The sequence below is a fragment of the Neovison vison genome, chromosome 8 (genome assembly GCF_020171115.1).
Source record: "Neovison vison isolate M4711 chromosome 8, ASM_NN_V1, whole genome shotgun sequence".
Lineage (NCBI taxonomy): Eukaryota > Metazoa > Chordata > Mammalia > Carnivora > Mustelidae > Neogale > Neogale vison.
In genome coordinates this window covers 109,563,020-109,590,607 of record NC_058098.1, presented here as the reverse complement: position 1 = coordinate 109,590,607, position 27,588 = coordinate 109,563,020, and the positions used below count along the sequence as shown (strand labels likewise).

The window sequence follows — 27,588 nt, the reverse complement described above, 5'->3', positions numbered from 1 at the left end:
ACCTGTTTGTGTCTTTGGATCTCAAGGGAGTCTCTTGTAGACAGCATATAGTTGGATCATATGTTTTTATCCATTCTGCCAATCTCTATCTTTTCATTGTGACTTTAATCCATTTACATTTAAAGTAACTACTGGTAAGGGAGTGGGGGGACCTACTTCAGTCATTATGCTATTTGTTTTCTATATGCATGATACCTTTCTATTTTTCTCATTCCTACATTACTGTCTTCTTTTGTGTTTAGTTGATTTTTTTGGTAGCGAAGTGTTTAATTTCTGTTTGTGTATATTCTATAGCTATTTTCTTTGTGGTTACCATGGGGATTGCACCGAACATGCTAAAGTTATAACTGTAATTTGAATTTATACCAGCTTAACTTCAATAACATACAAAAAGTCTGTTCCTTTATAGCTCTGTCCCTACCCTTTTGGTTGTTGATGTTACAAAATTACATTTTTACATATTGCGTGCCCCAAAACATAAACTAATGATTCTTTTAAGTGCATTAGTCTCCTAAATTATGCAGAAAAAAAAAGATTTGGAGTTAGAAACCCAAATTACAGTAATATTAGCTTTTACACTAATAATTTTTTTTCAATGTATTAGTCTCTTCAGTCATGTAAAAACCAAAGCAAAGTATAGCTACAAATGATTGTTACAATTATTCTTTGGGACGCCTGGGTGGCTCAGTCGGTTAAGCATTTGCCTTCAGCTCAGGTCATGATCCCAGGGTCTCTCTCTGGCCATACCTTTGGACAGGTCATGATCTCGTTTCTCTCTGACAAATAAATAAAATATTAAAAATAACAATACTTCCTTGAATAAGTACCCATGTGTTTATTATATATCTACCTTTACTGAGATCTTTACTTTTTTTCTTTTTAAGATTTTATTTATTTGACCAAGAGAGACAGAGACAGAGGGCATGAGAGAGAGGAGAGTGAGTGGCGGTGGGGGGCAGGGAAAGCAGAGGGAGAGGAAGAAGCAGCCTTCCTGCTGATCAGAAGCCCAATGTGGGGCTTGATTCCAGGACACTGGGAACATGACCTGAGCTGAAGGCAGCCACTTAACTGACTGAGCCACCAGGTGCCCTAAAGTCTTTACTTCTACATGTGGCTTCGAGTTACTGCCCTTTTTTTTTTTAAATTTGTTTATTTTAGAGAGAGAAAGAGTGCACAAACAATCAAGAGAGGAATAGAGGGGGAGGGACAAGTAGACCTCATGCTAAGCGTGGAGCCAAGTTCCTGTCCTTCCCTGTCCTTTGATTTCAAAGAGAGTCTGTAAATTTGGATTAGGTCATAAATGCCTGTGTATTAATAAAACCTATGAATAAGTGATATGGATCTCTAATCAAAAACCATTTGCCTCCGTGGTGCTAGATTCAAATCAAAAAAGTAAAGTTGCAGGCACCTGAGTGGCTCAGTCGTTAGGCATCTGCCTTCTGCTCAGGTCATCATCCCAGGCTCTTGGGATCAAGCCCTGAGTTGGGCGCCCTGCTCAGCCGGGAGCCTGCTTTTCCCTCTCCTCTTACTCTGCCCCCCCACCACTTGTGCTCTCTCTCTCTCCCTCTTTCTCTCAAAGAAATAAAATCTTTTAAAAAGGGATCTTTTTTATAAAAGAAATGACACGGGGCACCTGGGTGGCTGAATGGATTAAGCCTCTGCCTTCAGCTCAGGTCATGATCCCAGGGTCCTGGGATCGAGCCCCACATCGGGCTCTCTGTTTGACGGGGAGCCTGCTTCTCCTTCTCTCTTTGCCTGCTGCTCTGCCTACTTGTGATCTCTTTCTCTCTCTCTCTCTCTGTCAAATAAATAAATAAAATCTTAAAAAAAAATAAAAGAAATGACATGTATCTATTATTATGGTATCACACAGAATATTTTCAGTGCCCTAAAAAATCTTCTGTCTTCTGTGAATTGGTTCCCCCAGTCTCCACCACTGGCACCCCTCCCCCAAGAGCAACCACTCATCTTTTTACTGTCTCCATAGTTTGGCCTTTTCTAGAGTGTCATTTAGTTGGAATCCTACACCATGGTGATTCTTTCCCTTAGCAATATGCTTTTAAGAGAGGATTTGGTTTGGGGAAGACAATATATCAAAAGCTTCTGTCAGGAGTTTTGAGCACTTAAGGTAGGATCATGGATTATTGAAAAACAGCACTTGGCGGGCGCCTGGGTGGCTCAGTGGGTTAAGCCACTGCCTTCGGCTCGGGTCATGATCTCAGGGTCCTGGGATCGAGTCCCACATCGGGCTCTCTGCTCGGCAGGGAGCCTGCTTCCCTCTCTCTCTCTCTCTCTGCCTGCCTCTCCATCTACTTGTGATCTTTCTCTGTCAAATAAACAAATAAAATCTTTAAAAAAAAAAACAGCACTTGGCTACCATATTTCTTTTTAAGTTTGTTTATTTTTTTAATAATCTCTACACCCTACATGGGGTTCAAATTTATGATGTAATGTCAAGAGTCACAGGCTCCTCTGAGCCAGCCAGGCGCCCTTGGCTACCACATTTAACTAAAATGACAGTAAAAGGATTGTTAAAGTTAACATAAAAGGAAACATGATTGTAAAGAACCTAACATGATTGTAAAGAACCTTAGCTCTTTCAAAAGTGAGAGCACTCTTTATTCAATTAAATAATCAAGGACATGATAAAGTCAACCTAAAGCATAAGAAATTATTCTGATAAGACACAGAATCTTTGCCCTCGAAGCAGATAACTCAGAAGGTAAAGAAAAACCTTTAACCAAGCCTTCATTAGAAGAAGACTAATAATCCAGGAAATTTTGTCACTTTATTTTTATTTTATTTTTTTAAAGATTTTATTTATTTGACAGACAGAGATCACAAGTAGGCAGAGAGGCAGGCAGGGGATGGGGGGAAGCAGGCAGAGGCTTAACCCACTGAGCTACCCAGGCGCCCAAATTTTGTCATCTTAATAGAGAAAGCCAGATTATAGTTTGGCATCAGCATAATATTTGACACTGAAACTTTTTTTTTGAAGATTTTATTTATTTATTTGACAAAGTGAGCGAGAGAGAGACAAGAGACAGAGAGCAAACACAAGCAAGGAGAATGGCAGGCAGGGGAGAAACAGGCTCCCTGCTGAGCAAACAGCCTGATGCGGGGCTCGATCTGAGGACCTTGGGATCATGACCTGAGCCGAAGGCAGCCGCTTAACCAACTGAGCCACCCAGGTGCCCCTAAAACTTTTTTTGAAAATCATGTAAATAAACCCATCAATCCTTAGCTAATTTTTACCACTCAAATAAAATTCCTTTCTGCAAAAGTACAACTTTCTATATCCATACACATCCTTTGTATTATAACTTTTCAAGGTGGCAAAAATGGACATGTTTATTTAATAGACCCTCATATGTATATCCTTCAGTACCATATAAAGAGCTAAAAATTATGCTTGAAATAATGTTTCAGTATTTTATTTTACTAAAAAAGGATTTAGGGGGCGCCTTGGTGGCTCAGTTGGTTAAGCAACTGCCTTCGGCGCAGATCATGATCTTGGAGTCCCGGAATCGAGTCCCGCATCGGGCTCCCTGCTTGGCAGGGAGTCTGCTTCTCCCTCTGACCCTCCCCCTTCTCATGCTCTCTCTCTTTCATTCTCTCTCTCTCAAATAAAAAAATTAAATAATTTTAAAACTAAAAAAAAAAGATTTAGGGATTAAATTGAACCCAGTTATTGAATTCAATTTAGAATCAGTCCAAGATTTTAGGTTACCTAAAGGTATTGGACACTATCTTCTAGGTGACACACTGCAAAATAAAATACTCTTGAAATTTGCGTTTATCAGAATAATGATTCAATTTGGTTAAGTGCAAATTTTTCATATTCTTTAACATTAAGTAGAAGGTGGTGCTAGCTTATTTGATCAGTAAATCAGTAGGAGTTTAGGAAGAACATATCCAAATAGAATAAGATGTAAACTTATACTTAACACTGATAACTCATAGGAGACATAGCTATTTTTTTGTTAAACTATATTAAATGAGTCTCATTAGTCTCATACAAAAAAATTTATATAAATTGTGTGCTATTGAATTCTTAAAACATTTGAGTTAGTATGTATGCTTTTTTTTTTCCCCCACACTGAAAGTATTAGAGGTTCAGTTTCCTTAATTTGGGGGAATTTTAGGAATGTTCAATTCATATATGCTCCCATCTCTAAGATAAATAAATCTCAATCAGAATAGAGGTCTGTAAGAGATTTATAATGTAACTAATTTGATAATCTGAAGGTAAGAAAATACTACATACTCAGACACAAACATATAAACAGGCCTCATAGCATCAATTCTAAAATTTCAGCTATGGGTCAAGAATACACAGAGAAAAAAAACAGTTTTTTAACATTTCCTATCAGTGAGCTGTTGTCTTCTCAGTAGGTACAAATTCTTAACTGTTTTGAGTTCAAAATAAACAAACAGAAGAGTAGCAAGCTAAATGCTTCATTGTCTTTCACCAACAAGGACAAGACCTCTATAAACCATTAAATCATTTTTTAGTACTTTTCCTCATCCCTCCTGCAGATCAATGGAAGCCTGCGAGCCTAGGAGAACCCATCTCGTATCTATCTCCTTCCCTCCCTCCCTCCCTCCCTCCCTCACTGTCTCCCCCAGTAACCCCCTCCCTCCCCTTCCCCTGCTTTTCTTTCCCCTGCCCTCTCCTCCCTCCGTCTCTCTTTTCCTCTCTCTGATTTGGACTTCAAATTCCACTGTGTCTGGCCTGGCTTTCTTTTGCTTTCTATACAAGCACAGGTTTTTTGTTTGTTCTTAAAGATGTATTTATTTAATTTAAAGAGAGAGAGAGAGAATGCAGGGGAGAGAGACCGAGAAAGAGACAGTCCTATGCAGACTCCATACTGAGTGCGGAGCCTGATGTGGGGCTGATCCCAGGACTCTGAGATCACAACCTGAACCAAAAGAAGAGTGAGACGTTTAACGGACTACACTACCCAGGTGCCCCCAAGCACAGGTTTGACAAGGCGCAAGAGGGGGGCAAAGAAGCCTGCAAAGACTATCTTATGAACTCTAGGTGTTGTTTGTATATGATTGATGACTAGGTTTTTCTTAGAGAAGACTAGTCAAATCTCCTTCTTGGTTCCTGTTACTTTTAAATTTTTATTTATTTTTTTTAGAGTGAGAGAGAGTGCATGAGCATGGGGACAGAGGGAGAGAAGAGAGAGAATCTTAAGCAGGCCCAATGCCTAGCACAGAGCCTGACATGGGGCTCGATCTCATGGACCTGAGATCATGACCTGAGCCGAAAGCAAGAGTCCAATGTCTATTGGGTGCTCAGTAGCAACCTAGGCGCCCCTTGGGCCCACTGCTTGAATGTAGCTCAAACTAAGCAATATTTACTGAAAACTCTGGGGAGACTCAGATTCTCCACTACCTGGTAAGCTTTCCTCCGCTTATTACAAATCAGAAAGGCCTAACTTACTGTCTGGACAGAGTCCTTTACTTCCCTGTGAAATGGAAGCCCAGGGGACTGTGAGTTCCTTACCCTCAGGGGTGTGTTTTGGCAAAAGTGATGGAGAAGCAATTTTGGCCACCGAAGACCAGTATCCTTGTCTTGGCCACAGAGGGCTGTTAGGCTGGCCTGTTAGGTGGGCCAGCTCAGCCCAAGGCCCTGGGCATCCTCTCAGTCATTACTGACTTGGCAGGGGAACAAGGCTCAGCCCAGCTCCATTGCTGTGGGTCTGCAGCCCGAGACCTATAGCTGGAGTCCCTGGATATTCACCATAAAGGACTCCTGGATGGCTGGCAAGTTCAAGTAGCAGATATTGCTTCTGGCTGGCTTATACCCAGAAGGATTTATGTGGAGGATTCTGGGAGTTCCCTGACTCCAAAAATGTTGGGGTGTCCCCAAACATGCAGGGCCTCCCTGGTGCATAGCCACGACCCTGATTCAGCTTCATTAGTCCAGTTAGATAGTGTCTGGCCCGGGCAGGGGGGAAAGATAGTGTTGGACCATTCTGGAGATGGCTGTGGGGTATGTGCTGCAACCACACAGATGCTACCAACCGAAAGAAGCAAAATTCAAGATCAAGGTCTGGTGGCATTGGTTTCTTCTGAAGCCTCTCTTCCTGGTGGACAGATGGCTGCTTTCTTGCTAAATCCTCAAAAGTCCCTTAAAGGTGGCCAGTTGGAGCTCTCTTATGTCTCTTCTTATAAGGACACCAGTCATACTGGATTAATGTCCCATCCTGATGACCTCATTTAACTTTTTAACTTTAATTACCTCCTTAAAGGCCCTGCTTCCAAATCCAGCCTTATTAGGAGCCTGCCAGGAGGCTGGGGAAGCAGGGAACAGAATTGCTATGATTGGCCTACGTTAATCATGTTCCATGATTCCAGGGAATCTGGGGATGACGCCCCCGACCTAGTTGAAATTCTGTTAGCAAGAGCAAAGGAGAGGTGAGTGTTAGATGGACAACCGAGCAAGCAGCCACAACACCATGTGACTCCTGACCAAGCATTTGATCACACTCCACAAGCCCAGTAGCACAAGAGCAGATTCATTCTGACCACCTCCTCCCACCACCCCAGGCCCCCATGCACAGACCTGGGCCACACTGTCCAAGGCCTGGTCCTCTTCTGGTCCTTCAAATTTGTGAGCCACCAGCTCCTTCCCGTACATTTCTTAACTTACCCGGATGGTTCCTGTTGCCTAGCTTCAAAGAGCACTATTAAATACTCATTTAAAAGGTTATAGTGGGGGGCGCCTGGGTGGCTTAGTGGATTAAGCCTCTGCCTTTGGCTTGGGTCATGATCTCAGGGTCCTGGGCCCGAGCCCCACATTGAGCTCTCTGCTTGGCAGGGAGCCTGCTTCCCTCTCTCTCTGCCTGCCTCTCTGCCTACTTGTGATCTCTCTCTCTCTGTCAAATAAATAAATAAAATCTTTAAAAAAAAAAAAGTTATAGTGGAACGGGACGCCTGGGTGGTGCAGTCGGTTAAGCATCTGACGCATGCTTTTGGCTCAGGCTGTGATCCAGGTCCTGAGACCAAGCCCGAAGGCACTCTGCACTGAGTCTGCTTAAGACTCTCTCTCTCTTTGCCACCTCCCCCCACCACCTGGCACTCTCTCTGTTTCTCTCTCTTTCTCTCAAATAAATAAATCTTTTTTTTGGTAAGATTTCATTTATTCACTTGACTCTGAGATAGTGAGAGAGGGAACACAAGCAGGGGGAATGGGAGAGGGAGAAACAGGCCTCCCACTGAGCAGGACCCTGCTCATTCCCTCTCTCAAATAAATAAATAAATAGTCTTTTAAAAGTAATAGTAATAATATGTTATATATATATAAATTTATAAATATATAAATATAGTTTTATATATAATTATATTTATAAAATTTTATATATTATATATTTATATATTATATTATAATATATTTATATATTATATTTAAATACTTATATATTATATAAATTATATATTATGTATTATATAATATATAATTATATATATTATAAATATATATTTATATTATATAAATATATACTATATTATATATATATAATATATAATATATAAAATTTTATGTATATATATCCTCTCCTCACAGTCCCTGGGGGAAGACCTCTCTTCTCTTTTTGGAAGGGTGGGGTGGGGCGGGGTAGAGCAACATACCTGGATTTTTCCCAATCTGCCTCCCTATTACGACCCAGGCATTCAACTCAGTAGCTCATGGGCAAGTCGCGTCCAGCCCAGGCTTCTAGGACTGGGCTCCTGGCCCAAGCCCTTCTGCCCCACAGCCCTTGCTCATGTGCTCATGCGTGGAGGACCTGACCTGCGCTGAGAGCACCTCACAGCGAGGGAAGGAGATGAAAACGGCAGCTCTGCAGTGGCTGAGCGACTTCTACTTCCTAGGTCCTTGGCAGATATTGCTAATCAATGGCATCACTTTCACACTCAAAGCCAAGCTGGGCAACCAGAAACAATGAGAGTTGGTGCCTGGGGTGAAGCTGTTGACCCCTCTTGCCCCAGGCCCAGACGGGACCCAAAGGTCAGGGTGGGGTGGCTCGTAGTCAGAAGCCAGGCAGGAGAGCTGCAGTCACGCACAAGCTGGAATTTCAAAAGCCCTGAGGTAGAGGGCAGGGCCGGTGAGGGGGGCGGGGTAGGGGACTGGGGGGTGAGCTGGGGATGGTCAGGCTGGCCAAGCAGAACTGCAGAGAAGGAGGTGATGACTCATGTGCATCCAGAACCTTACAGAGCACTTTCACTAAATGCCCACAACTCTTGAGGTAGAAATGACTCACTTCCGTATTACAGATGAGGCAACGGAGGCCCAGGGACGTGTGTTGGCCTGACGTCGCCGGTGGCAGCTGCTCTCTGGTCTACTTGGAAGGCACACTTCCTCTGAACTAACAGTTTAGAACACAGGTAAGCACAGGACAAAAGATCCGCTTCTCCTCAAAATTCATCCAGGAGCTGCGGTTGCCCGTGAGGGCTAGGCGCTAGGCTCAGCCAGGTGGTGCTGGGGAGCCCCCCATCAGGAGGAAGGGGGCTGGGAGCATGTGCTGATTCGTGGGGCGACGTCAACACTCACACTCTGGCCTGGTTCAAGCTACCAGAGAGGCGTCCTTGAATTTGGAGTTGGGAGGAGATGAGCCAGGAGGAGGCCGCCCCTGGCAATGCTGGGGGGATGGGGCATGGCTGCTGGCCCTGTGTGGTTGTTCAGCTCTCCCTGGGCTCTGTGAGCCCCACGGGCTTGCTCCTGCCGGGGTGAGAGTTTCTTGCTGTTGCTTGTGAGTATAAAGGACCTAAGAACCCTCACTGACCCTGCGGGGGCATCAGTCTCCGGGCTTGTGTTCTGCCTTCCAGTTCCTCCATCTTCCCTACCCCACTGCTGCTGCCTCAAGGGGTGGGGTGGGGGGTGGCGGAGAGCAAGGCCGAGCAGGAGCCCTGGACACCGCGGGGAAGCCTCCCTGGAAGGGGCTGGTGGTGCAGCCATTCTTCTAAGACCCTTGCCCGGAGCCCCTTCTCCTTGTTCCCTTCGACCCCTTCCCTCCCTCGGAGGTGGGGGGGAAGCAGAGGGGCTCAAAATCAGGCTGGGCAGCAGCTGGCACTTGCTGTGTGCTCCCGGGAGGGAGTAGCGGGGGAGGGGGGGTGCCTCCGAGGAGCTGGGAAGGTGCTCTCAGGACCAGGACTGTGTTCAAGGTGGGGCGGTCACTGGCCTTTCATGAGTCGATAGACCAACCCTCTCTGCATCTCATTCTGGCTCACAGGGCAGAACCTAGAAGTGACCATACTCATTTCACAGAGGCACAGAGTGGCCCAGGGAAAGGCAGAGGCTTTGCATAGCTCAGGAGGTGGGCAGGATGGGGACCCACGCCCACGCCCTGTCCAGCCCGCCACGCGTGCCCCTGCTGGCTCGTGCACCAGGGCCCATGCACAGGCAACTAGGCAACAACCTGACTGCCCTGCAGGCTCACGGGAAGCCCTGCTGAGTTTCCCCAGCAGCGACCTTCTTGGAGTCACTTGCTTAGGAAACTCCTTCTTGGAGTCACTTGCTTAGGAAACTGATCGTGGGTAACAAGGAGGGAGAGCTGCCACCTAGTGGCCGCACGCGGCAGGACTTTGTCTTGAAGGGTGGGAACGCTGAGCCTGGGGTGGGCCGGGTGGCCTGGCTGGAGCTGGGTCCTCTGGGCTTGAGAACAAGCTGGTCTGGGTGAACTGGAGTCAATGAGCAGGTGTACCCTGTCCACGGGGCAGCAGCCACTACAGAGCTCCAGGAAATGGTCTCATGCGGCCAGAAATTCTGATTTTTTTTTTAAGGATTTTATTTATTTGACAGATATTACAAGTAGGCAGAGAGGCAGGCAGAGAGAGAGAGGAAGGGAAGCAGGCACCCCACTGAGCAGAGAGCCAGATGCGGGGCTCAATCCCAGGACCCTGGGATCATGACCTGAGCCGAAGGCAGAGGCTTTAACCCATTGAGCCACATAGGCGCCCCAGAAATTCTGATTTTTTTAAAGAGAAGCCCAATATCCAAAATGTGATGTGAAATCTCCTGAATTTTAAACACTGGCAACTAGTTACAAAAACATTTATTTCAATGACAAACAAACTAAACACATCTTCAGGCCCCTCTCTGGCAGGCAGGCTCTGGTTTTGAGCTTAAATGGAAATCTCATCCCTGGGGGGCTTCCCCCACCAGCCACATCCATGCCCACCCTGAGTTGCTCACCCTGAGATACTCCCTTACTGGTCCCTCCAGTATGGGTCACTTCACACTCCCCTGCGAGTGCTCAGTGAACCCCTACTTCCAGACCCCATGGCTCCCCACCGTGAAGGTCATGCCTGGAGACCTTGACTCAGGTCCTTGCTGCAGTCCCTCCTCCCCATCCTCATTCTTGATCTTGATCATGATCTTGAAGACTCAGAGGTAGGCCTTGCCCCAAACCACCGCTGTGCTATTGGGCTGATTTCAAAGCTTCCCACAGCCTGGCCTCCCCGCACCCCCCAACCCCGTGCATTGTTCCCACCAATCCACCTGGCAATACAACAGTTTTAGCCGCCCCCTCATTCCCCCTCAGAAGCCACCAGGATCTATGGTCCATTGGTCCCATCCTGGGTCCTGGGTCCCTCACTCCTCCCCCCAACTTCCACTCTATGGCGCCCCAATGGTGATCACCCTTGCTCGGCAGATTCTCTGGTGCATCGTCCACTCATGTGGGAGCCAGCATCCCCCACTCCAACTCACTTGGCCACAGCCAGTGACCCCAGGTGGCAGAGAGATCACCTCGCTGCGCTAGTCCCACAGAAATTCCTGCCACTAGCCTCTTTGGGTGGGAACATGGGGCTTTCCAGAAGCCCCACAGCCCTGCCCTGTGCAGCCTTGCCCCCTTTCTTGGGGATCTCTGGTTGCCCTTCTCCCTCCTCAGACCTCTAACCCCTTAGTGCCCGAGCTCCTGAGAAAGGAAACACTCCCCAGAGGCGTCCGTGACTCCCCCCACCACTGCCCCCACTCCAGACCTGTGTTCCGGCCTGCTGCCTGTGTTTCCATAAAGGGGTTCCCCACACCCCTTCCCACCTCCCAGCATTGAGTCCCACCCAGAAACCACAGGCTTCTTGTGAGCACAGAGGCCAGGACCCTCCTCTGCTCCAGCTCACTCTGGGACCCAGAAGGGTCCACACATCCAGCTTCAGCACCTCTCTCTCCACCATCTCTCCCCCATCTCACTCTGCTCCAACCCCATAGGTCTGCTAGTACCTTGGCCGCATTCCTACCCAAGGCCTCTATCCCCCCCGGCCCCTCTGCTCTCCGCCCCGGGAGCTGCATGGCTCTCTCTGTCCCTTCCTCGGCTGTTGCTCAGATGCTACCTTCTACTGAGACCTCCTGGCCACTCTGCTTAATCTCTGCACCCCAGACATGGGTGGTGGTGACGGCAGCCCGACCCCATGAACGAAGTCAGTGCCCCTGAGTTGTACCCCTAAAAACGGTGAAAATGGTAAAGGTTATGCTAAGTTATATTTTGCCACAAAAACAAATTGTACACTCCACTCCCAGCCCTGTTTGCCTACCTCCTCCGTGCTGAACTCCTCCATGTTTTAGTTATTCTCTTCCCGCCGTAGAAAGTCAACAACATGAAGACAGGGGCTTGGATGTTCTGTCCACTGGGGGTTCAGGTGTGCCTCCCAACACCTGACAGAGTGCCCGGCACCTGCTAGAACAGTAGCTCGGTGTGTCAAGTGCCTGACACATGGCCTTCTACTTGAACGGTCAGAAAGCAAAGGGGCGGGGATTGTGGAGATGTCCCTTCCAGCGTCGCCTCCACCCACTGCCGCCTTCTTTCCGATTTTGGTACACGCGCAGCCAAAACAAGCCCTCCCCGCCACGCTCAACAGCTTAAATGCCACAGCCCCACAACCTCAGGCAGTGGCCGCCTCTCAAGGAAAGGCGTAGTCCCCAGAGCAACCACCAGAGGGCACCACCACCACAGCGCTGAACCTTCTGTGCCCACGTTCGGCTGCCAGGCACACACCTCCCACCTCTGTGCCAGAGTGAGGCCACTGTGGTTTTGTGGATGGAAGGGCCCCCCGGCGACCCTGCCGCATCTCAGGCAGGACCCTGCACACAACAAGAAGCCCTTGCCTCCCCCTTCCCTAGGGGAATCTGACCCCCTACCTGGCAGTTCGGAGCCCAGGGCACTTGCAGGGAGGGTGGCAGGGGAATTCAGCCCTTCCACCCCAATTGTCTTTCACTCCAGAAGCCTGGAGAGATGGGCAGCATGCGGGTGCATGTGGGAACCAGGGGCTTAGGACTGGAGGTCGGGTAGCTACTCAGGCTGGTATCTGACATTGCCCAGGAGAAAGGTGGGGAATTGAGAGGCCCCCCACAGAGCCAAGAACGGTGACTGCCACCGTCTGACTACCCCATCCCTGGTCCCCACTTGAAGGGCAATTCTCTGGCCTGTGCCCATCTGAGCTCCCCCTCCACAGGCAGCTTCCAGAATTGGAGGCTGGAGGCAAGAGGAGGCTGGATGGGATCGGTGGGCTGGGTAGCCCACCTCCTGGTGCTAGGTATGTTGTGTGTGCCCTGGGCCAGGTTCTGTCCTACTCAGTGGTGGCACTGGGCAAACAGAGCCCATCCCTGGCCTCAGCCTACTCATCTGTTAACTAAGTGTGCAGGGCAGGGGTGCCGGGGGTGTCATCACATAGATTGCCCCTCCCATGGCCTGAGCCCCTGAGTATCCCGGAAGGCAAGTTACAGCGGTGGATGTCAGAGGCCACCGTTGACCAGTCTGAGGCTGTCGGCTGGGGGCCTGACCCCACACCTACTCCTACTCCCCCGCCACTGGGTCCAAGACCAGTACTGCCTTTGCAGTAACATGTGTGAATCTCGGCAGGCTACTGTCCCTGGCTTCTGAGAACAGGCAGCCTGGGGAGGGGAGGAAAGCCTTGGAAAGGGGCTTCCCACCCTCTCTCCTACTGAGACAGATGGGGGGGGCCCACTGGTCCCCACACACAGCCTTTAGGAAGGAGGGTATTAGGCTTCAGGGTTTGAACCCCCACAGCAACTATGGCTGAGAACCTGAGAGCCTGGCCACTTCACTCCCCTTTCCCTCTGGGTGCCTGCCCGCCCCCTCCCATGACCCAACCCCCCATGTTGGGAACCTCCTGGTCCATCCCTGTGCAGCAGGAAATGGGGAGTGAGATGGGGGCTTTGGGAGGATTGGCAAGCTCTGTGAGTCCATCACCAAGACCAGTTCAGGTTCTCTGCTCACACCCTCGGTCCCCAGGGGGACTAACAGCTATGGGACTCATCCTACTGTTCTGTTCGGGGTCCTGTGGCTTAGCTCCGAATAGTGAAGTCGCACCCAAGCGCCTAACTCTGCTCTGTCGCTTCCCTGCCGAAGGAATGGCCAGCCCTCTCTGAACTTAGATCCCCACCTACATAATGAGGCGGATAACAGGCGGCTGTCCAGAGACTCCTGGAAAAGTGGATAGAAGGCACAGGACAAACGTCACCGCCTGCTGAAGTGCGAACAGGAGGCTGAGTTCTGCTTTGGTCCTGCGGGTGGGAGCATTTCAGACCCGAGTGGTTGCTAGTAGGTCTCTCTCTCTCGGCTCCCCCAGCCATGAGTGCGCCCCAGCCCCCCCGCCCCTAGGAAGGGCGGCACCATGCACACCTCAGACCGGGTAGATTCACGCTGGTCTTTTATTGGCTTTTCCATGGCAGCCTGGATACCTCAAGCTGCTCCCCCCTCCTCAGCCCTCAGCACCTTCCTGGCTTCCACTCTGGGGACCTCGCCGGGAGCGGCCAGCTGGGCACCGTCTTCTCCCAAGTCCCTTCCAACAACTGGGACTCCATGCTCGGGCTGCTTCCTTGAGACAAACCCGGGGTTCCCACGGCTTCCCCTTTGGTGCCGGGCTCCCTGGACAGGGGTGCGTTCCTGCGTTGGGCACAGCCCAGCTCTCCCGGGGACTAGGCTCCAGCCCAGACCCCGGGCAGTGCCTCCCTGGCTCAGGCCCCTTCAGACCCTGCACAGCACAGTGCAGCACTGCGGCCTCCGACCTAAAGCTTGGTGTTGAGATGGAAGAAGTGGGGTGCCGCGTAGGTTGTGGCAGGAGGCACGTGCCATGCGGACGAGGCTGGGCAAAGTCTGTGGCGGAAGGCGCTGTCGAAGGACGCTGGGGGAAAGTGCATCAGACCCGTGGCCATGGGTGAGGGCGCTGTTGTGGCCAAGAAGTGGGCCGGGAAGGCAGGGATGACCAAGGGGCTGAAGGGGAGTGTGGCCTGGCCCTTTAAGTGGTCCGGGGTGCCAGCAAAGTTCAGTGGGCAACGCAGCATGCTGCCCCTATAGGCCTCGGGAAGGGCAGGCCCCAGGCTGGGGCCCAGCAGGCAGGATACGGCCAAGCCAGACCCCACGGATTTGGCCCCACACTCCTTGGCATCCATCTCCTTAAGAAAGGGAGACACGGCCCGCAGTTTTTTGCCACCAGGGGCAAACCCCTCTTCTTCCAGGCTACGCTTGTTGCTCAGGCCTGTGCTGCTAGGGAAGGCAGAGAGGGGAGCAGGGCTCTCAGCAGGTACCTTAGCCATGGGGGACACCCAGCAGGCTTTGGGCTTGGGGTAGGGGCTGCCCTTCCTAGAGCTGCCTTTCTGGAATGCGGATGGGCGGTTGGCGTCCCCGCCCCACACCAGCTGGGACTCCTTGACCGCCAGGCCCTCCTCTTTGCCAGGAGGCCCCAAGAGGACCCCATCTTTAAAACTGGGGAAGAAGTCCCGAGGGTGCTGGCTGATAGGCTTCAGCACCTCAGTGGGGTATGCATGGAAACAGCCAGTGAAGACGGGGGCCGGCAGGTGGGGACCTGCAGGAGCCTCCTCCCTGAGGCTGCCACCAGGGGCCTGTAATCCCTCCTGAGGGCTCAGCCGGTGCCTGGAGTTCTCAGCTGGCTTTCCTGGGTGCTGTGGACTTTCCGAGAGGAGAACAGCTGCGGAGGCCTGGGGGTCCCTGTTAGGGCTGCCGGCCCCATGGCGACAGCCCTCCTCCTGGCACTGCAAGGCCTCTGCCTTGCTCACCTGGGCCAGGAGTTTCTTTTTGGCCAGTGGTGACATGATGCCATGTGTTCCTTTGCAGTAGAAGCTGGACAGGAGCCGCTTGTAGGCCTCAGGGCAGCCGCTGGCACCCGTGAACGGTAAAGAGGGCCCCAGGGCCGGGCCTGGCTGTTCTGGGCCCTCCCTGGGGGGTTCCTGGCTGGGAAGCTGTGCCAGGTCAGGGGCGGCATCGGTTTTTGTCTTTCCAGGCACCATCTAGAAGGAGAAAAGGCCATGTCTCAGGGTTAGGTGTGAGGCAAGTATCGTGACCTGGGGACCCCGTGGCAGCTAGGGGCATACGCAAGAGCCTCTGTTCGCCCTTCCAGCACCTTTGTGAGAAGTTTCCCAAAGGTATTTTGTCCTCTGAACAGACACAGCCTGATATCAGGACACAGGGCCTGGTGACCGAGGTGCAGACTGGAGTTCAGACCGGACATGGCCCCCCACAGATCTGCCTTCAGAGCAGGTTCTGGGTTTCCTGGGCAGGGAGCTCTGCAGCCATAGTGTGGGCAGGGATTGAGGCCCAGGGTCCACTGGTGGCCCGAGGCAGGCTCAGAGCTTACCTGGTCCAACCGCTTCTCCTCCTTGGCCTTCTTGAGTTTCTCAGGGGCCCCGTCATCGCCCCGGGGCTCTTTGGCCATCTTGTACTGCTTCCTGGGCTTGGAAGGGGGCAGCGGCTTGTCGTCCTCCCCCTTCAGATGCCGCACATATGGGAGCACCAGCCTGAGAAGGAGGACAGCGTGTCCACCAGGAGGCCGGCCCATGCCACACCGCCCCACTGTCTAGCCCCCCTGGCCTCCCCGCACCGTCAACACTCCTGCCCGCCCCTGGGGCCCATGCTCTTCCTCATCGGGGCTGGGATGAGCACAGCGCACACTGCTCAGGCGGTCCGTGGTGTGTCCACACCACACCCCACTCCTTGCCCTGCCGCAGCGGTGCCCCGCTCCACGGTGCCAGCCAAGGTCACCGCCGGGGTCTCCAGCCAGCCGTACCTCTCGTAGTGGCGGCGTGTGCACGTGGCCGCGCTCGTGCTGCCCGGGCTGCCCCCCAGCTCGTCGTACACGTTCTTCCAGAGGCGGCGGCCCGTCACCTGCAAGGGCACCACGTGAGGCCACGACTGGCACACACTCCCCTGGCAGTGGGGCGTCCTGGCAGCTCCAGACCCCCGCGTGGCAGGGATGGGGGCAAGGACTGCAGTTTTGCAGCTGCTTCTCCAGCAGCGGCGGCGGGGCGGTGGGGCTCCCCTGGCCGCTAGCCAGCTCTCCCCCCTAGGGCCCGCCATCTGACTGCCAGCCAAGCAGCTTTCCCGGCACTGGGGGCGGGGTGGGGGGGGGGGGGGGGCGGGTGGGAGGTTGCACGAGGAAGACAGAACAGATGGGAAGACAGGAAAACTTGCTTTGAGCAGCAAAGTATCAGGACAAGGTAGGCCCTCTTCCCCACAGCATGCGGGACAGCCGCGGAAGGGGCAGGGTTTGGGGCCCTGCCTCTTCCTCCTATCTGGCCGCGAGGACAGCTCTGTCCCCAGACCAGGCTCTTCCTCCTCAGGTCCCACAGGGTCCAGGGGGGACAGGGTGCAGGATGCCACATGCTGAGGACTCAGAGGTACCCTCCTTACCATCTCATAGGCCCCCAGCTTCTCCACTGCTTTGTAGATTTTCCACAGGTTAACTGGAGAAGAGAGAGGGCAGGGCCCCGTCAGTCTCCATGGGAGGAAGGGGTAGCCAGCGGCCCATTCCCCTGGACCTGTCAGGTGGGCACAGAACCAGCACACGCCCAGACAGGGTCAATGCAATGGATGGCTGGGCCAGGCCCTGAGTGCTGGGGGCCCGGTGTCCGGTGAGGACAGAAATCCGGCCCCACCCGCTGCAGCCCTGCTCCTGGAGGGGGGCGCCCTTTCTGTGTGCGACCCCTGTGGGCTGGCATCACCCGGGGCTGCCCAGAGTGGGGGTGCTGCCCGACACCCTGCCTGGATGGGATCCCCTACCGGGCTCCCCCTCCCTGCCTGCACCCCAGGGACGCACTCTGCTTGAAGCCGAGATGGGGCACCCTCTCGATGGGCGTGTGTCGCTCCTTCATGAACTTGTAGAGGCTGACCAGGAAGGCCTGCTCCTCCTCCCGCTCCTGGTCCTCCTCCCGCTCCCCGCCTGCCTCGGGGGAGTCCTGGAAAGAACAGGAGGCATTGGGATGAGCCCCCAGTTGGTGGGTGGCTGGGGACAGGCGGAACCACCGGCTGCTGGGGAGGAAGGAATGGTGTGGCCCCCAACCCCAGGCTCCTGCAGGAGGAAGCAGACCCCCAGGTGCCCAGCTTGCAGCTCTGGGCTAGAGCGCCTGTTTCTGGCATCAGAAAGGTGCATCTGTCAGCTGTTAGTGCCCAGGACCCCGGGTCACAGTCCACACGGGCCCGGCTCCAGAGACGGCCAGAGGAGCAGCCCTGCAGCTTTTCCCGGCTCTCTAGGCACAGACCACTTCTCTGTCGTGCTCTAGATTTGTTTTGTTTGCATCTCGGCTCCTCTACCAGACTGTGAGCTCCTGGTGGCAGGCTCCTGGGGACCCCTGTGGTCAAAGCCAGAGGAATGAAGTGCCTGGTGTTTTCTGGCACTGCAGGGTCCTGTGTCCACTGAGCCTTTGCCGTGGCAGCCTGCCTCTCTGAGCCACCGGTCTGCTGGCGAAGCCCTGTCCTGGGTTCCTGACGGCCCTCTGTCAGGTGCACTAGACTTTCGGTTTCTGCTTCCAGAGGGACAATTTCTGCTGAGGCTTTTCACTTGTTGGTGGCTCAGGGCAGAAGGGTACGGTTGAGCTTGGGCTCGGGGCTTGGAGAACAGACAGCTCCCAGGTCCTGGATGGGGACGCCCCAAACACCAGAAACAGGTAAATCATCTGGGCGGGAAACAGTCCAGAGAGCTGTGCGTGCCCAAGATACTCAAGCACCACGGCAGTGTTTCTGACCCCTGATAACAAACAGCTCACGAACTCACGCGTCACCTAAGAAACTGTAAGGTACTGGGGACCCCAAGAGCTGGTCTGGTGCAGGCCTCAGAAGGAAGGCCCTCTCGCGGCCACTCTCCCCGTGAATCGGCTCTTCCACGCAAGCTATTGAGAGCTGGTACCGTTTCCAACTACTCTTCCATATGGATCAGGATTTTCAGTCCAGACTGTGCCACCAGAGCAAACGGCCGGAAGGAGTGGGTGCTGAGGCCAGTGCTCCACAACGTCCCCCGCGGCTCCCTCTCAGACCACACTCACCAAAACAGCCTCAGTGGTCTCACTGAGTGACTTTGATCTCCACGCTGTGAACTTGGAGGGAGGCATGGGTGTACATGTGGTTTGTCCTAAAACAGTGCTTTTATCTGCTTTATTCATCAGGGTTCTGGGCACATCACTTGCTAAGAGGGTTCTGCTAGGACAACTAAGTCTGAAATCCCTGCCACAGGTGACAGGCGGGTCCGGTGTCCCTGGATCCCAGCTCCCACAGCTCCTGATGGAGGCTGGAAACCGCAGGGCTGGGCCCTGCTACTGGCTCTGCCGGCTGAAGGGTTGGGAATACACCCTCCTGAGAGCCTGGGGAGTCCCCAGGTTCACCTGGGAGGCTGTGCACAGGGGAGGGAGAGGGCAGGGAAGAGGCTCCCCAGGGGTCACCCCCCAACTCACCTCCAGATGGACGGGGCTCTGGCTCCTGCTCTGCTCACCATGGGGTTGAGGGGACACAGATGGGTCAAGGGATTCACCCTCCTCTGACTGTTTCTTTTTCCCTTTGACAGGAGGTGCTGCAAGGAGAGAAGCAGAGGGGGAGGGGGAGAGAGCACTTGAGGCACAGGCTGAAGAGCAGGCAGTGAGGAGCGGTCCTCCAGGAGAGACAGCAGGTCCTCCCACCCCCACCGAACCCGGCAGGTGGGAAGCCATGTGTCCTCTGCCCCCCGGGCCCTGACTGCGCACAGGCTGGCTCTCCACACGCACCTACAAGGTCACCCTGGTGGCCCACGTTGCTCTCCCTCCTCTCTGCGGGGCTTACCCCCAACTGGGCCCCACGCCTGTGGCTGTTCCCTCCTCTGTTCCAGCCAGCCCCCCATAACTTTGAAGGAAAGACCCCGGAGGCAAGTCAGAGGAGGGTAAGGTTGGGGCTGCGGAGCTCAGGGAAATCCTGTCTCAAAAGCTGCCCCACATTCAGGCAGTTTCCACAGCCCCTTGGGCAAACTAGAAAGTTGCTGAGGCTCCCGCATTCGGGAGTCCAGAAGCACCACAGCGAGTGCTGGATCCTCCAGGAGGAATCAGAAGACTAGAAGCTCCTGCTTATGAAACATCGGACCTTTTCATGCACACCTGCAGAGTCCTAAGTGCCCCTAATTAGGACACTTGCTCCTCTCACCTGCAAGGGTCTGGTAACCCTCCAGGTCTCACCCGACAAGCCACTTCCTCTGGGCAGCCTTCCTCAGCCCCCAGCCAAGCACAGCGCTCCTGCTTCTCGTGACCCTTGTGGCAATTCACAGCCACCGGGACCCACTGCCCACCACATGTCAGGCTTTCTGAAGGTTCAGTGAGCACCGCCTCACCCCGTACCCCGCACAGTGGGTGCCAGGTTTCACGGAGCAGGCACGAGTCTCACAACCTGCACCGGGGTGGGGCTGGATGTTACTAAGGGCAGCCATGAGCTGATAGCTGCAGAAACTTCCAGAAACCCCTGGAATGCTGGAACCGGCCTCAGGCCCGCTGACAGGCCGCAGGGCACATGCGCTTAGGAGACCAGAAAGGAAAGGAAAGCCCTTTCTTTCCTTCTAACTGTCTTTCCTTTTTGTTAGCCTAGTGTGAGCTGTCCCATTCTCTGGAATGCTCCTACTCAGGAAATCCCTCCTGCTGGGCACCTGTGACAGTTCCCTCTGGTCCTAGAGAGAGAATCTCCTAACAATAAACCCAGACCCGTGTGACCCACGTGGCCAGAACGGACGGGTGACACTTCACTCATGCCATGTGGGTCCCTGGCTCTTGCACGTATATTCTCTTCTTCTGAAGCCAGAGAGGCCAAGTTGCCTATCTCCCGAGGAGACCCGGGCTCAAAACGAGGTCTCTCTGAGCACCAAGCCAAGTGGCCTGGCCACCACTGTGGCTGCTGTCGTTACCACCAGGATCTGCGGAGCCTTGATGAAGAGTCCGAATAAGCCTGGGGGAGAAACCCACGCCAAGGCTTGTCAAAAAGAAAGACAATCGGCCTTCCTCTCAGGCTGGCTTCTGATCAATCGAGACATGATCAATATCCCAAAATAACAGGGTGTTAACAACTGAACCCCCCACCCCCACCCAGCAGGCTGATCCCTTTCCTACTGCGTTCTTGGGTGACTGTGCCTCAGTCTTCCCTTCTGTGAAATGGGAGAGAATGACCTTGAGTCCTTTGCTCACTGTCCTTCAGTTGGTGAAGTCTCCCGGGTCAGTGGCGGACCTGCTTCCACCAGCTCTTCTTCTTGCTCCCCCTGCCCCCTCTGCCTGTTTTCACACCCTTCTCTGCCTTCTTTCTTGCTGGTCCAGCTTCTCGGCATCAAAGGACTCTCTCCATCCTGAGTCCCTCCCTGTGGTGTTACTGCGGCTTCTCCCTGGAGCCTGCCTGCACACTTGCTCCGGACCCCTGGCAAGTCGCTGCCCTCAACCACCGAAGACTAAGGTGGTAGGACCGGGGCCCATTAGAATCACAAGGGAGCACTTTGAGCCTCTGATGACTGTGTTCCCCTACTCCCCCGCCCCAGTTTGACTTAAGGTTCTGCGAGGAGCATCAGAGTTTAAGGCTTCCTGAGGATCTCAAAGGGCGAGCCTGTTTGAGAGCCACGGGGCCAGAGGACCTCTGTCCCTTCTGCCTGGTTTGAGTTGGTGAGCTCTGGCTGGGCCACACTGAGGGAAACCTCCTGGAGTCAGGCACTCGGGTTACCTGGAAAGGAGGTCACCAATCTGAGCTGTTTAACCCCAGACAGGAAAGGACCAGAGCTCTTGCCTAGAGCCACAAAGGGAAATGCTCTCTTTATCTTTGTGTCCAGCTGAGTCCCCAAATGAACTCAGCCTCCCTTCTCTCCCAACCAGGCTAGGTAGCAATGCTCTCTGCCCTGGCAGGGCCTTCTGGGCCTCCACCTGCATAGCCTTAGCTGAGGGAGAGCCCCCTCTTTCTCTGGGAAGCCCTCTGTCCTGTGCCTGGTTCCCCTATACCCTCCTTACCCCAGTCATGTGTAGACCAGGGTTCCTGCTAATCTTCATTTGGAAAAGGGGTCTGCTAGGAAAACTAAGTCTGAGACCCCTGCCACAAGTGACAGAGGGGTCTGCTAGGAAAACTAAGTCTGAGACCCCTGCCACAAGTGACAGACGGGTCCCCCGTCTACCTGCCAGGCTCCCACCTCCCCCACCGTCCAGGGCTGGGCTGCTCTCCCGGCTCTGCAGGGGAAGGAAGGGGCTTGGGGACCAGAAATCCTAGGTTCCCAGCCACATCCAGCCTGCAGAGGCAGGAGAGTCCCATTTGCTCCTGAATGACTGCTGCTGCCAGGAACCACTGAGTTCCTGTCCCTCTCTCACCACAAAGCCTCAGATGCGCCATTGTAAAGGGATGGATCCACTCTGCAAGAAGAAAACCTCTGCTTGCCAAAGAACTGCCATTCAGACATGGCTTTTTCCATCCAGGAAGCAATAATGACAATAATGGTGATTATTATTTCATGTTTACTTTGAACACACCTGGGATCTATAAGGTGTGAGATCGGGATCTAATCCTCTTTCCCCCCAACGGTTAGGTGGTCCCAATACAGACGGAGTGATGCCCTTCCCCTAGCAATCTGAAATGCTACTCTCCCCGTAACCTAAAGGCTGAGAAGGAACACATCTGAAACTGTTTCTGGACTTTTCTGTTCTGTTTCATTTACTGTGGCATGCCAACACTGGTGCACACTTTTTTAATTGTAAAACAGCTTACTATCCAGAGGGCAGGTCCCCCATCATTAGTCTTTTTAAATCATTTTTTTCTGAAATTCAGGATAGTTTTATCACATTCCTTTAAGAAAGAAAACAAACCACTGGGGTTTTGGTTGAATTGCATTTAAATTTAGCAATCACTTTGAAGAGAAGTAACACCTTTCCGAGGCGGCATCTTCGGACCGCAGGTCTTCCAGATTCAGGCTTCCCCCTGCTGTCCTCAGATATTCCCGCTTAAAGGCTTTGTGTTTCCCATGCTTATTCCTCAGGTTTTGGGCAGCTAGATAATAGCGTGAGAAAAGCTTTGGTAACCTACAGTAGAACTTCGTTCTACAGCCACCGCTGTTCCTCCTGTCACTGCTGGAAAGAGGACGGGGGCTGCTGGTTGGGCCAGGATAGGAGCCCCTGGCCCCTGGTGACCCAGTGCCTCACTGGGCAGTGAGTAGGGGTAGCCGAGTGCTGGGCAGGGGGATTGCCCAAGGCCCTTCTGGCATTGGGAACCTGATTTCTGTTTAACTCCATGGCCTGTGTTGAAGTCAAGCTTAACCGCCAGGTCTGAGTGCTCGCTTCAGCAGCACATATAATAAAACCCCCAGGTCCGAAAGTCACAGCAGTGAAGAAGTTGGTTTAAGTCACTAAGTCCAAGGAGGCTGCTTCCTGAAGGCTGCTTGTTCTCGAGCGATTCCCTACTTCTCTCTCCGCACTATATATACTCCACCAACTCCAACCAGTGCTCCTGGTGGGCCCTGGACTAGGCATTTTGGGACATTGCTTCACTGACTCTAGCCACCCAATGGATACTATCTCCCCTTTTTACAGATACAACACACAAGGATCCCAGAGGTTCAATAACTCCCCTGAGGTCATGCAGCTTCCTGGTGACAAAGCTGGGATTCAGAACCAGAGTAATCTGTCCCAGGGCTCCAAACCCTACGATCTAGGGTTTTTGACAGAGAGAAATCACAAGTAGGCAGAGAGGCAGAGAGAGAGGAGGAAGCAGGCTCCCTGCTGAGCAGAGGGCCCGATGCGGGATTCGATCCCAGGACCCTGAGATCATGACCTGAGCCGAAGGCAGCGGCTTAACCCACTGAGCCACCCAGGTGCCCCCGATCTAGGGTTTTTAACAGAAGCAGGGGGTTCCCAATCTCCCGTCTCACCACTCCTGCTAATCTGCTGTAAAGAGCCTGCCTCGACTGACAAGCTAAAATCAGGCAGGAGCGGGACAGGAGCGAGGGGAAGGGACTCTGACTCCAGAGAGGAGCTCCTTCCACCAAGTCAGCCTCTGCTTCAGGGCTGCTGCTCCCCCGGCCGCACCGTGGGTGTGCCAGACCCCCATGCATCTGATGTTCTAAGCAGAACAAAGTGAGAAACAAGGCTTCCCACACAAACAACAGCCAAGTGTGTGCTTGTGTACACAGACCTCCCCGCTGTATGTACACACCCCCCATGGGGAGATCGGAGGTCTTCGTGCCCTGCTCACTCCCCTCTGTGTGTCACTGTCCAGAGCATTGTGGGGCTGGGAGCAGGTGCTCTGTAAACAGCCGCAGGGGAGCAGTAGGAGCTACTTGATCTCAGACGCTCCTGGTGCAGAGAGGGGCTTGGGCTAGGACTAGTTCAAGGCCATAGAGTCTGTCAGAGACCTAGTGCCAGACCCCACCACCTACCACCTATATCTCCTCTCTCTCATCCTCCCCCCCCTTCCCTCCTCCCCCTTCATAACTCTCTCTCTCCTCTCTCTCTCTCTCTCAGCCTGCCCTGCCCCGCCCCATTCACCCTTGGTGTAATGGGAAGGAAGCAACACTTCCTTTCATGAAAAGTCACCCACTGGGAGCACTGCGTCAATTACGACAATAATGGTAACAGGCGTCTCAATAACAACCAGCAGAAACCGCCCCACCTCGCCCGAGGTTGTTGGCTTAAGTTTCTCTTAGTTTGAGCTGGAGCTAAAACAAAGACAGCCTTTGAGGCAGCCCGTCCACTCCGTGGCCCAGAAGCCGGCTGCCTGGCGGAGTCTCGGTGCAGAGCTCTCACCAGTGGGCAGTGTGGGGAGGGAGGAGCAGCCAAGGGCTGTGCTCCAGCCAGCACTGAGGATAGCTGAGCTGGACACAGGACCCCTGAAGGCACAGGGTACAGCTTCTGCCGGCTCTGCCTCAGTGTCTCAGCCAGGGCCTGGGAGAAACAGGGTTTGAGAGCAGAGGGGCCAAGATGACAGTCTTGAGAGAAATATAGAAAGGTAGGGGACATGAGGGCTCCAAATATAAGACTACCAACTCCTGACCCCACTGGGACTCCTGTCCCCCTTTTGCCAGCTCTGGTATGTCCTTAAAGACCCTATTCGGGACTAGGCTGACTCCTCACTGTCGCGCCTCTCCAGGCCTGGGAAGTAGCTGTAATAGTAACAGTTCCTCCTAAGGATGGTTTCCTATGTCCCCATGAACTATATTTCGTGTTCCCATTCCACCTATGGAGAAACCAGGCTCTGTGGCTTGTCCAAGACATGGCCCAAGTATAGAGACACAGCCAGGATGGGAGTTAGGCTGCCTAACTCCTGCCTGGGGCATTCCATGGCCTATTGCTTTTCCACCCCCCACCCACCACTCAGAGACCCCAGGGACCTAATAGGGGGTGTGGGCAGTACCTGGTCAGTTTACCACCATGTAACAGGAAGGCAAGAGGGAGGGGAGAGGTGTTGGAGAACTGCCTCTCCAGACCTCACTCTAAGCCTCAGTTTCTCTGACTGGATGTCAAAGAAAGAGGGCCTGATCCTCTGAGGTCCTTTCTATCTCTCCTCTGCCACTCCAGAGTTCTAGCCCCAGGTGGGTGCCCAGGGTTCCAGTGGAGTCTGGAACTCGGTGGGGGGGGGGGCAGACAGCAAACTCTCTAGCCACTATCTTCCATTCCTCCTTTGCCCCAGCAGGCATCTGGGTGCAGAGATGCTGACACCCCCAATAGTGGTCCTTCGGAGAGGGCGAGAAGCACCTGTTGGCCTCCCCTCGGCCCGGCACACTCCTCCCAGCTGGCTAACCACCCGGCAAACAAAGGGCCCCTGGGCCTGGCCAGCGCAGTGAGCCCAGACCTGCACCATGAGCCCTCGCAGTTCGGCGCCTGGAAGGCTCCACCTCCCGCACCCCCCCAAAGTCGGCGGGGCTGGGGGGACTTGAACCCCGCTTGAGGGCGCCCCCGGGACACTCTGTGGGAGGACCGAGATGCGGCCACTCCGCCGCTCCGCCAGAGCGCGAAGCCAAACATCTCTCCTCGCACGTTCGCAGCCTGAGCTTCAACTCTCAGCCCGCATCGCTCCCGGGGCTGCCACCCTGTCCCATCTGGAGACCGGAGGAAAGAGAAGAAAAACGCAAGAAAGAAGACGACAGCAAAGGAGGAAGCTACTGCCGGCGGCAGAAGAAGATGGACAGGGACAAGAATAAGAGAGAACGGAGAGGAAAAGAGAAAAGGGAAGAGAAAAGAGAAAGAGAAAGGGTAGGGGGCGGGAAGCCGGTAACCGCCGAAGGATCAGAACACCCCTCTACTGAAAGAGGAACAGTTGATTCTTCAAAGTGCATTGAGCAAGTTCTTCAAAACCCGCGCAGAGTCACTTTCAGGAAACGGCGGCCGCAGTGGAAAGCGCCCAGCGCGCGCCCAGGGACCCCGGTGCCTCTTCTCGGCCGCGCCGGCGAGTTCTGAGAACCGCGGGGATGTGACGGGGCGGGCGGGGGAGGGGGGGCAAATGGGGGCTGGGAGGCAGAGAAACTGCTGCGGACAGCCTGTCACAACAAATTAGCTGAGACCAGCTCGAGATTGAAACCACAGCAGGAAGTGGGATGACAGAACCGTACAGGACTTGGTAAATTTCAGCCAAAAGACGACGAAAAGAGTTTCGAGATAAACGTCCGGGAAGCCCCTGGCCGCCAAAACTTTTTGTCTTTCCTTTTTTCGAAGAGTGTGCGCCGACACCCAGCCTCACCCTCTCCCGCGCAGGGTGGAGGGCGCGGGCGCCCCAGGCCCGGCCAGGTCGCGGGCGTCTTGGACTGGGAGTCCACTTCCCACCCACCCCACCCCCCCAGTCCCTCTTCGCCCCTTCTAGCGGCCCCGACGACCACGAGGGCCTGAAGGGGATCTGGTGGGCAATCTCGCCCCCCTCCACGGGGCCGCCAGCCCCGTCCCAGGACAGGCCACGGAGCCGCTTACCCATGGCCCGGCGAGGTCCGTCGGCGCCCGCCCGAGGGCCTCGGCACGACCGGCTCTCCGACCCCGCGCTCTCCGCGCAACTGGCCCGCGGCGCCGCAAGCCTGCCGCCTCCCCGCTGCCCAGTCCCGCCCCGCCCCGCCCGGGCACCGCCCCCGCCCCGCTCTGGGCTCCGGTTGGTGGGCCCAATTTCTCCGCGAGGGGGCGGGGGCCGCCCCCGAGCCCGGGGTCCTCTGGGAGTTGTAGTGCGCTTTCCGTCTCCCCAGGCTCAGAGACCCAGATATCTGAAGGAGGCTCTTTGGCTACAGGGCTTGAGGCAGGACACCCCGGAACCACTGCTGCCTGTGCCTTAAGGGGCAAAACTAGTCTTGGAAAATTCCTCCTTGCTCTTCAGTAGGGCACTGGGGCTGAGTGGGGTGAGCAAAGTGCTGCTGACTTTGACTTGAACGGGGTCATGGGTATTTTCCAACTCCCACCCTGACCAACATGGAAGTAGAGGTGATTGGTGTTAGCTAAACAAGGCTAGCCCAAACTAGCGAGTCTTTTGGTCAAAGTTCTGTGGGGTCCCAGAAACACCTGGGGCCCGGAAGCCTGCCCACTGCGGCCAATGTCCATAGATGTCGCAAGGACAGAGACTGGCAGCTACAAGGCATTCCAGTGAGGGGGCATGACCCCTGCTTGGGGAGCAGAGGGTGAGGCAAGGGTGAGGTGGGCACCCGAGGAGCTGCTGAGCCTGCTGTGGCAGTTTCCACCAAAGGGAGGAGTTAGTTAGCCACGCTAAATTGAGGCTTGCCTTGGAGAGCCCAAGATCTCACAGCATCATTCACAACAGCCAAGAGGTGGGAACAACCATGGACGTGAACAGATGAATGGATGAACTGTGTTATGTCCATTAATGGAGTATCATTCAGTCTTGAAAAGGAAGCAAATTCTGACACGTACTACATGGAAGAACCTCGATGATATTATGCTCAGTGAAATAAGCCAGACACAAAAGGACCGATGCTGTTATAGTTCACTTATGTGAGGCACTTAGAGAACAATTCATAGAGACAAATAGTAGAATGGTGGTTGCCGTGGGCTGGGGGGGAGAGAGGAATGGGGAGTTGTTTAATAAATACAGAGTTTCAGTTTTACAAGGTGAAAAAGTAGCAATGGATGGTGGCCTGAATGTACTTAAGGCCACTGAAATGTACACTTAAAAATGATTACAATGGTAAATTTTATGTTATGTATATTTTACCACAATTTGAAGAAAAAAGAGGCTGTGGTCTCAACATTCAACTAGCTAGGACTGGAACCCTGTTGCTAACTCATAGTTGGCACTCACTATATTTTTTGTTGATTAGTTCTAATATAACAACTCTAGGTATTTCCCGCCATCACTGTCCGCATTTTGTAGGATAAAACTGAGG

General features: G+C 53.6%; 1 protein-coding gene across 2 annotated transcripts; it reads right to left on the bottom strand.

The window, feature by feature from the left end:
* Positions 1–13,660: 13,660 nt before the first annotated feature.
* ARID5A (AT-rich interaction domain 5A) lies at positions 13,661–26,243 on the bottom strand. 2 transcript variants are annotated; one of them, XM_044261668.1, is made up of 7 exons: positions 26,177–26,243; positions 18,707–18,822; positions 17,080–17,218; positions 16,674–16,726; positions 16,051–16,148; positions 15,622–15,781; positions 13,661–15,274 (listed from the first exon to the last, which is right to left on the bottom strand). In XM_044261668.1, the coding sequence occupies exons 1-7, from the start codon at positions 26,178–26,180 to the stop codon at positions 14,036–14,038; spliced, it is 1,809 nt and encodes a 602-aa protein (XP_044117603.1). In that variant the 5' UTR covers positions 26,181–26,243; the 3' UTR covers positions 13,661–14,035. The 2 variants fall into 2 exon arrangements, with proteins under 2 accessions (XP_044117603.1, XP_044117604.1); XM_044261669.1 differs by lacking the exons at positions 17,080–17,218; positions 26,177–26,243 and having other exon boundaries at positions 18,707–18,795.
* Positions 26,244–27,588: the final 1,345 nt, after the last annotated feature.

What these genes read in the sequence shown, in the direction of transcription:
- ARID5A (XM_044261668.1), bottom strand. An exon ending in AGAGCCCCGTCCATCTGGAG is followed by an intron (nt 17,219 to 18,706) that starts GTGAGTTGGGGG and finishes TGTTCTTTCCAG; the next exon opens with GACTCCCCCGAGGCAGGCGG. An exon ending in ACACGCCGCCACTACGAGAG is followed by an intron (nt 15,782 to 16,050) that starts GTACGGCTGGCT and finishes CCTCCTTCTCAG; the next exon opens with GCTGGTGCTCCCATATGTGC.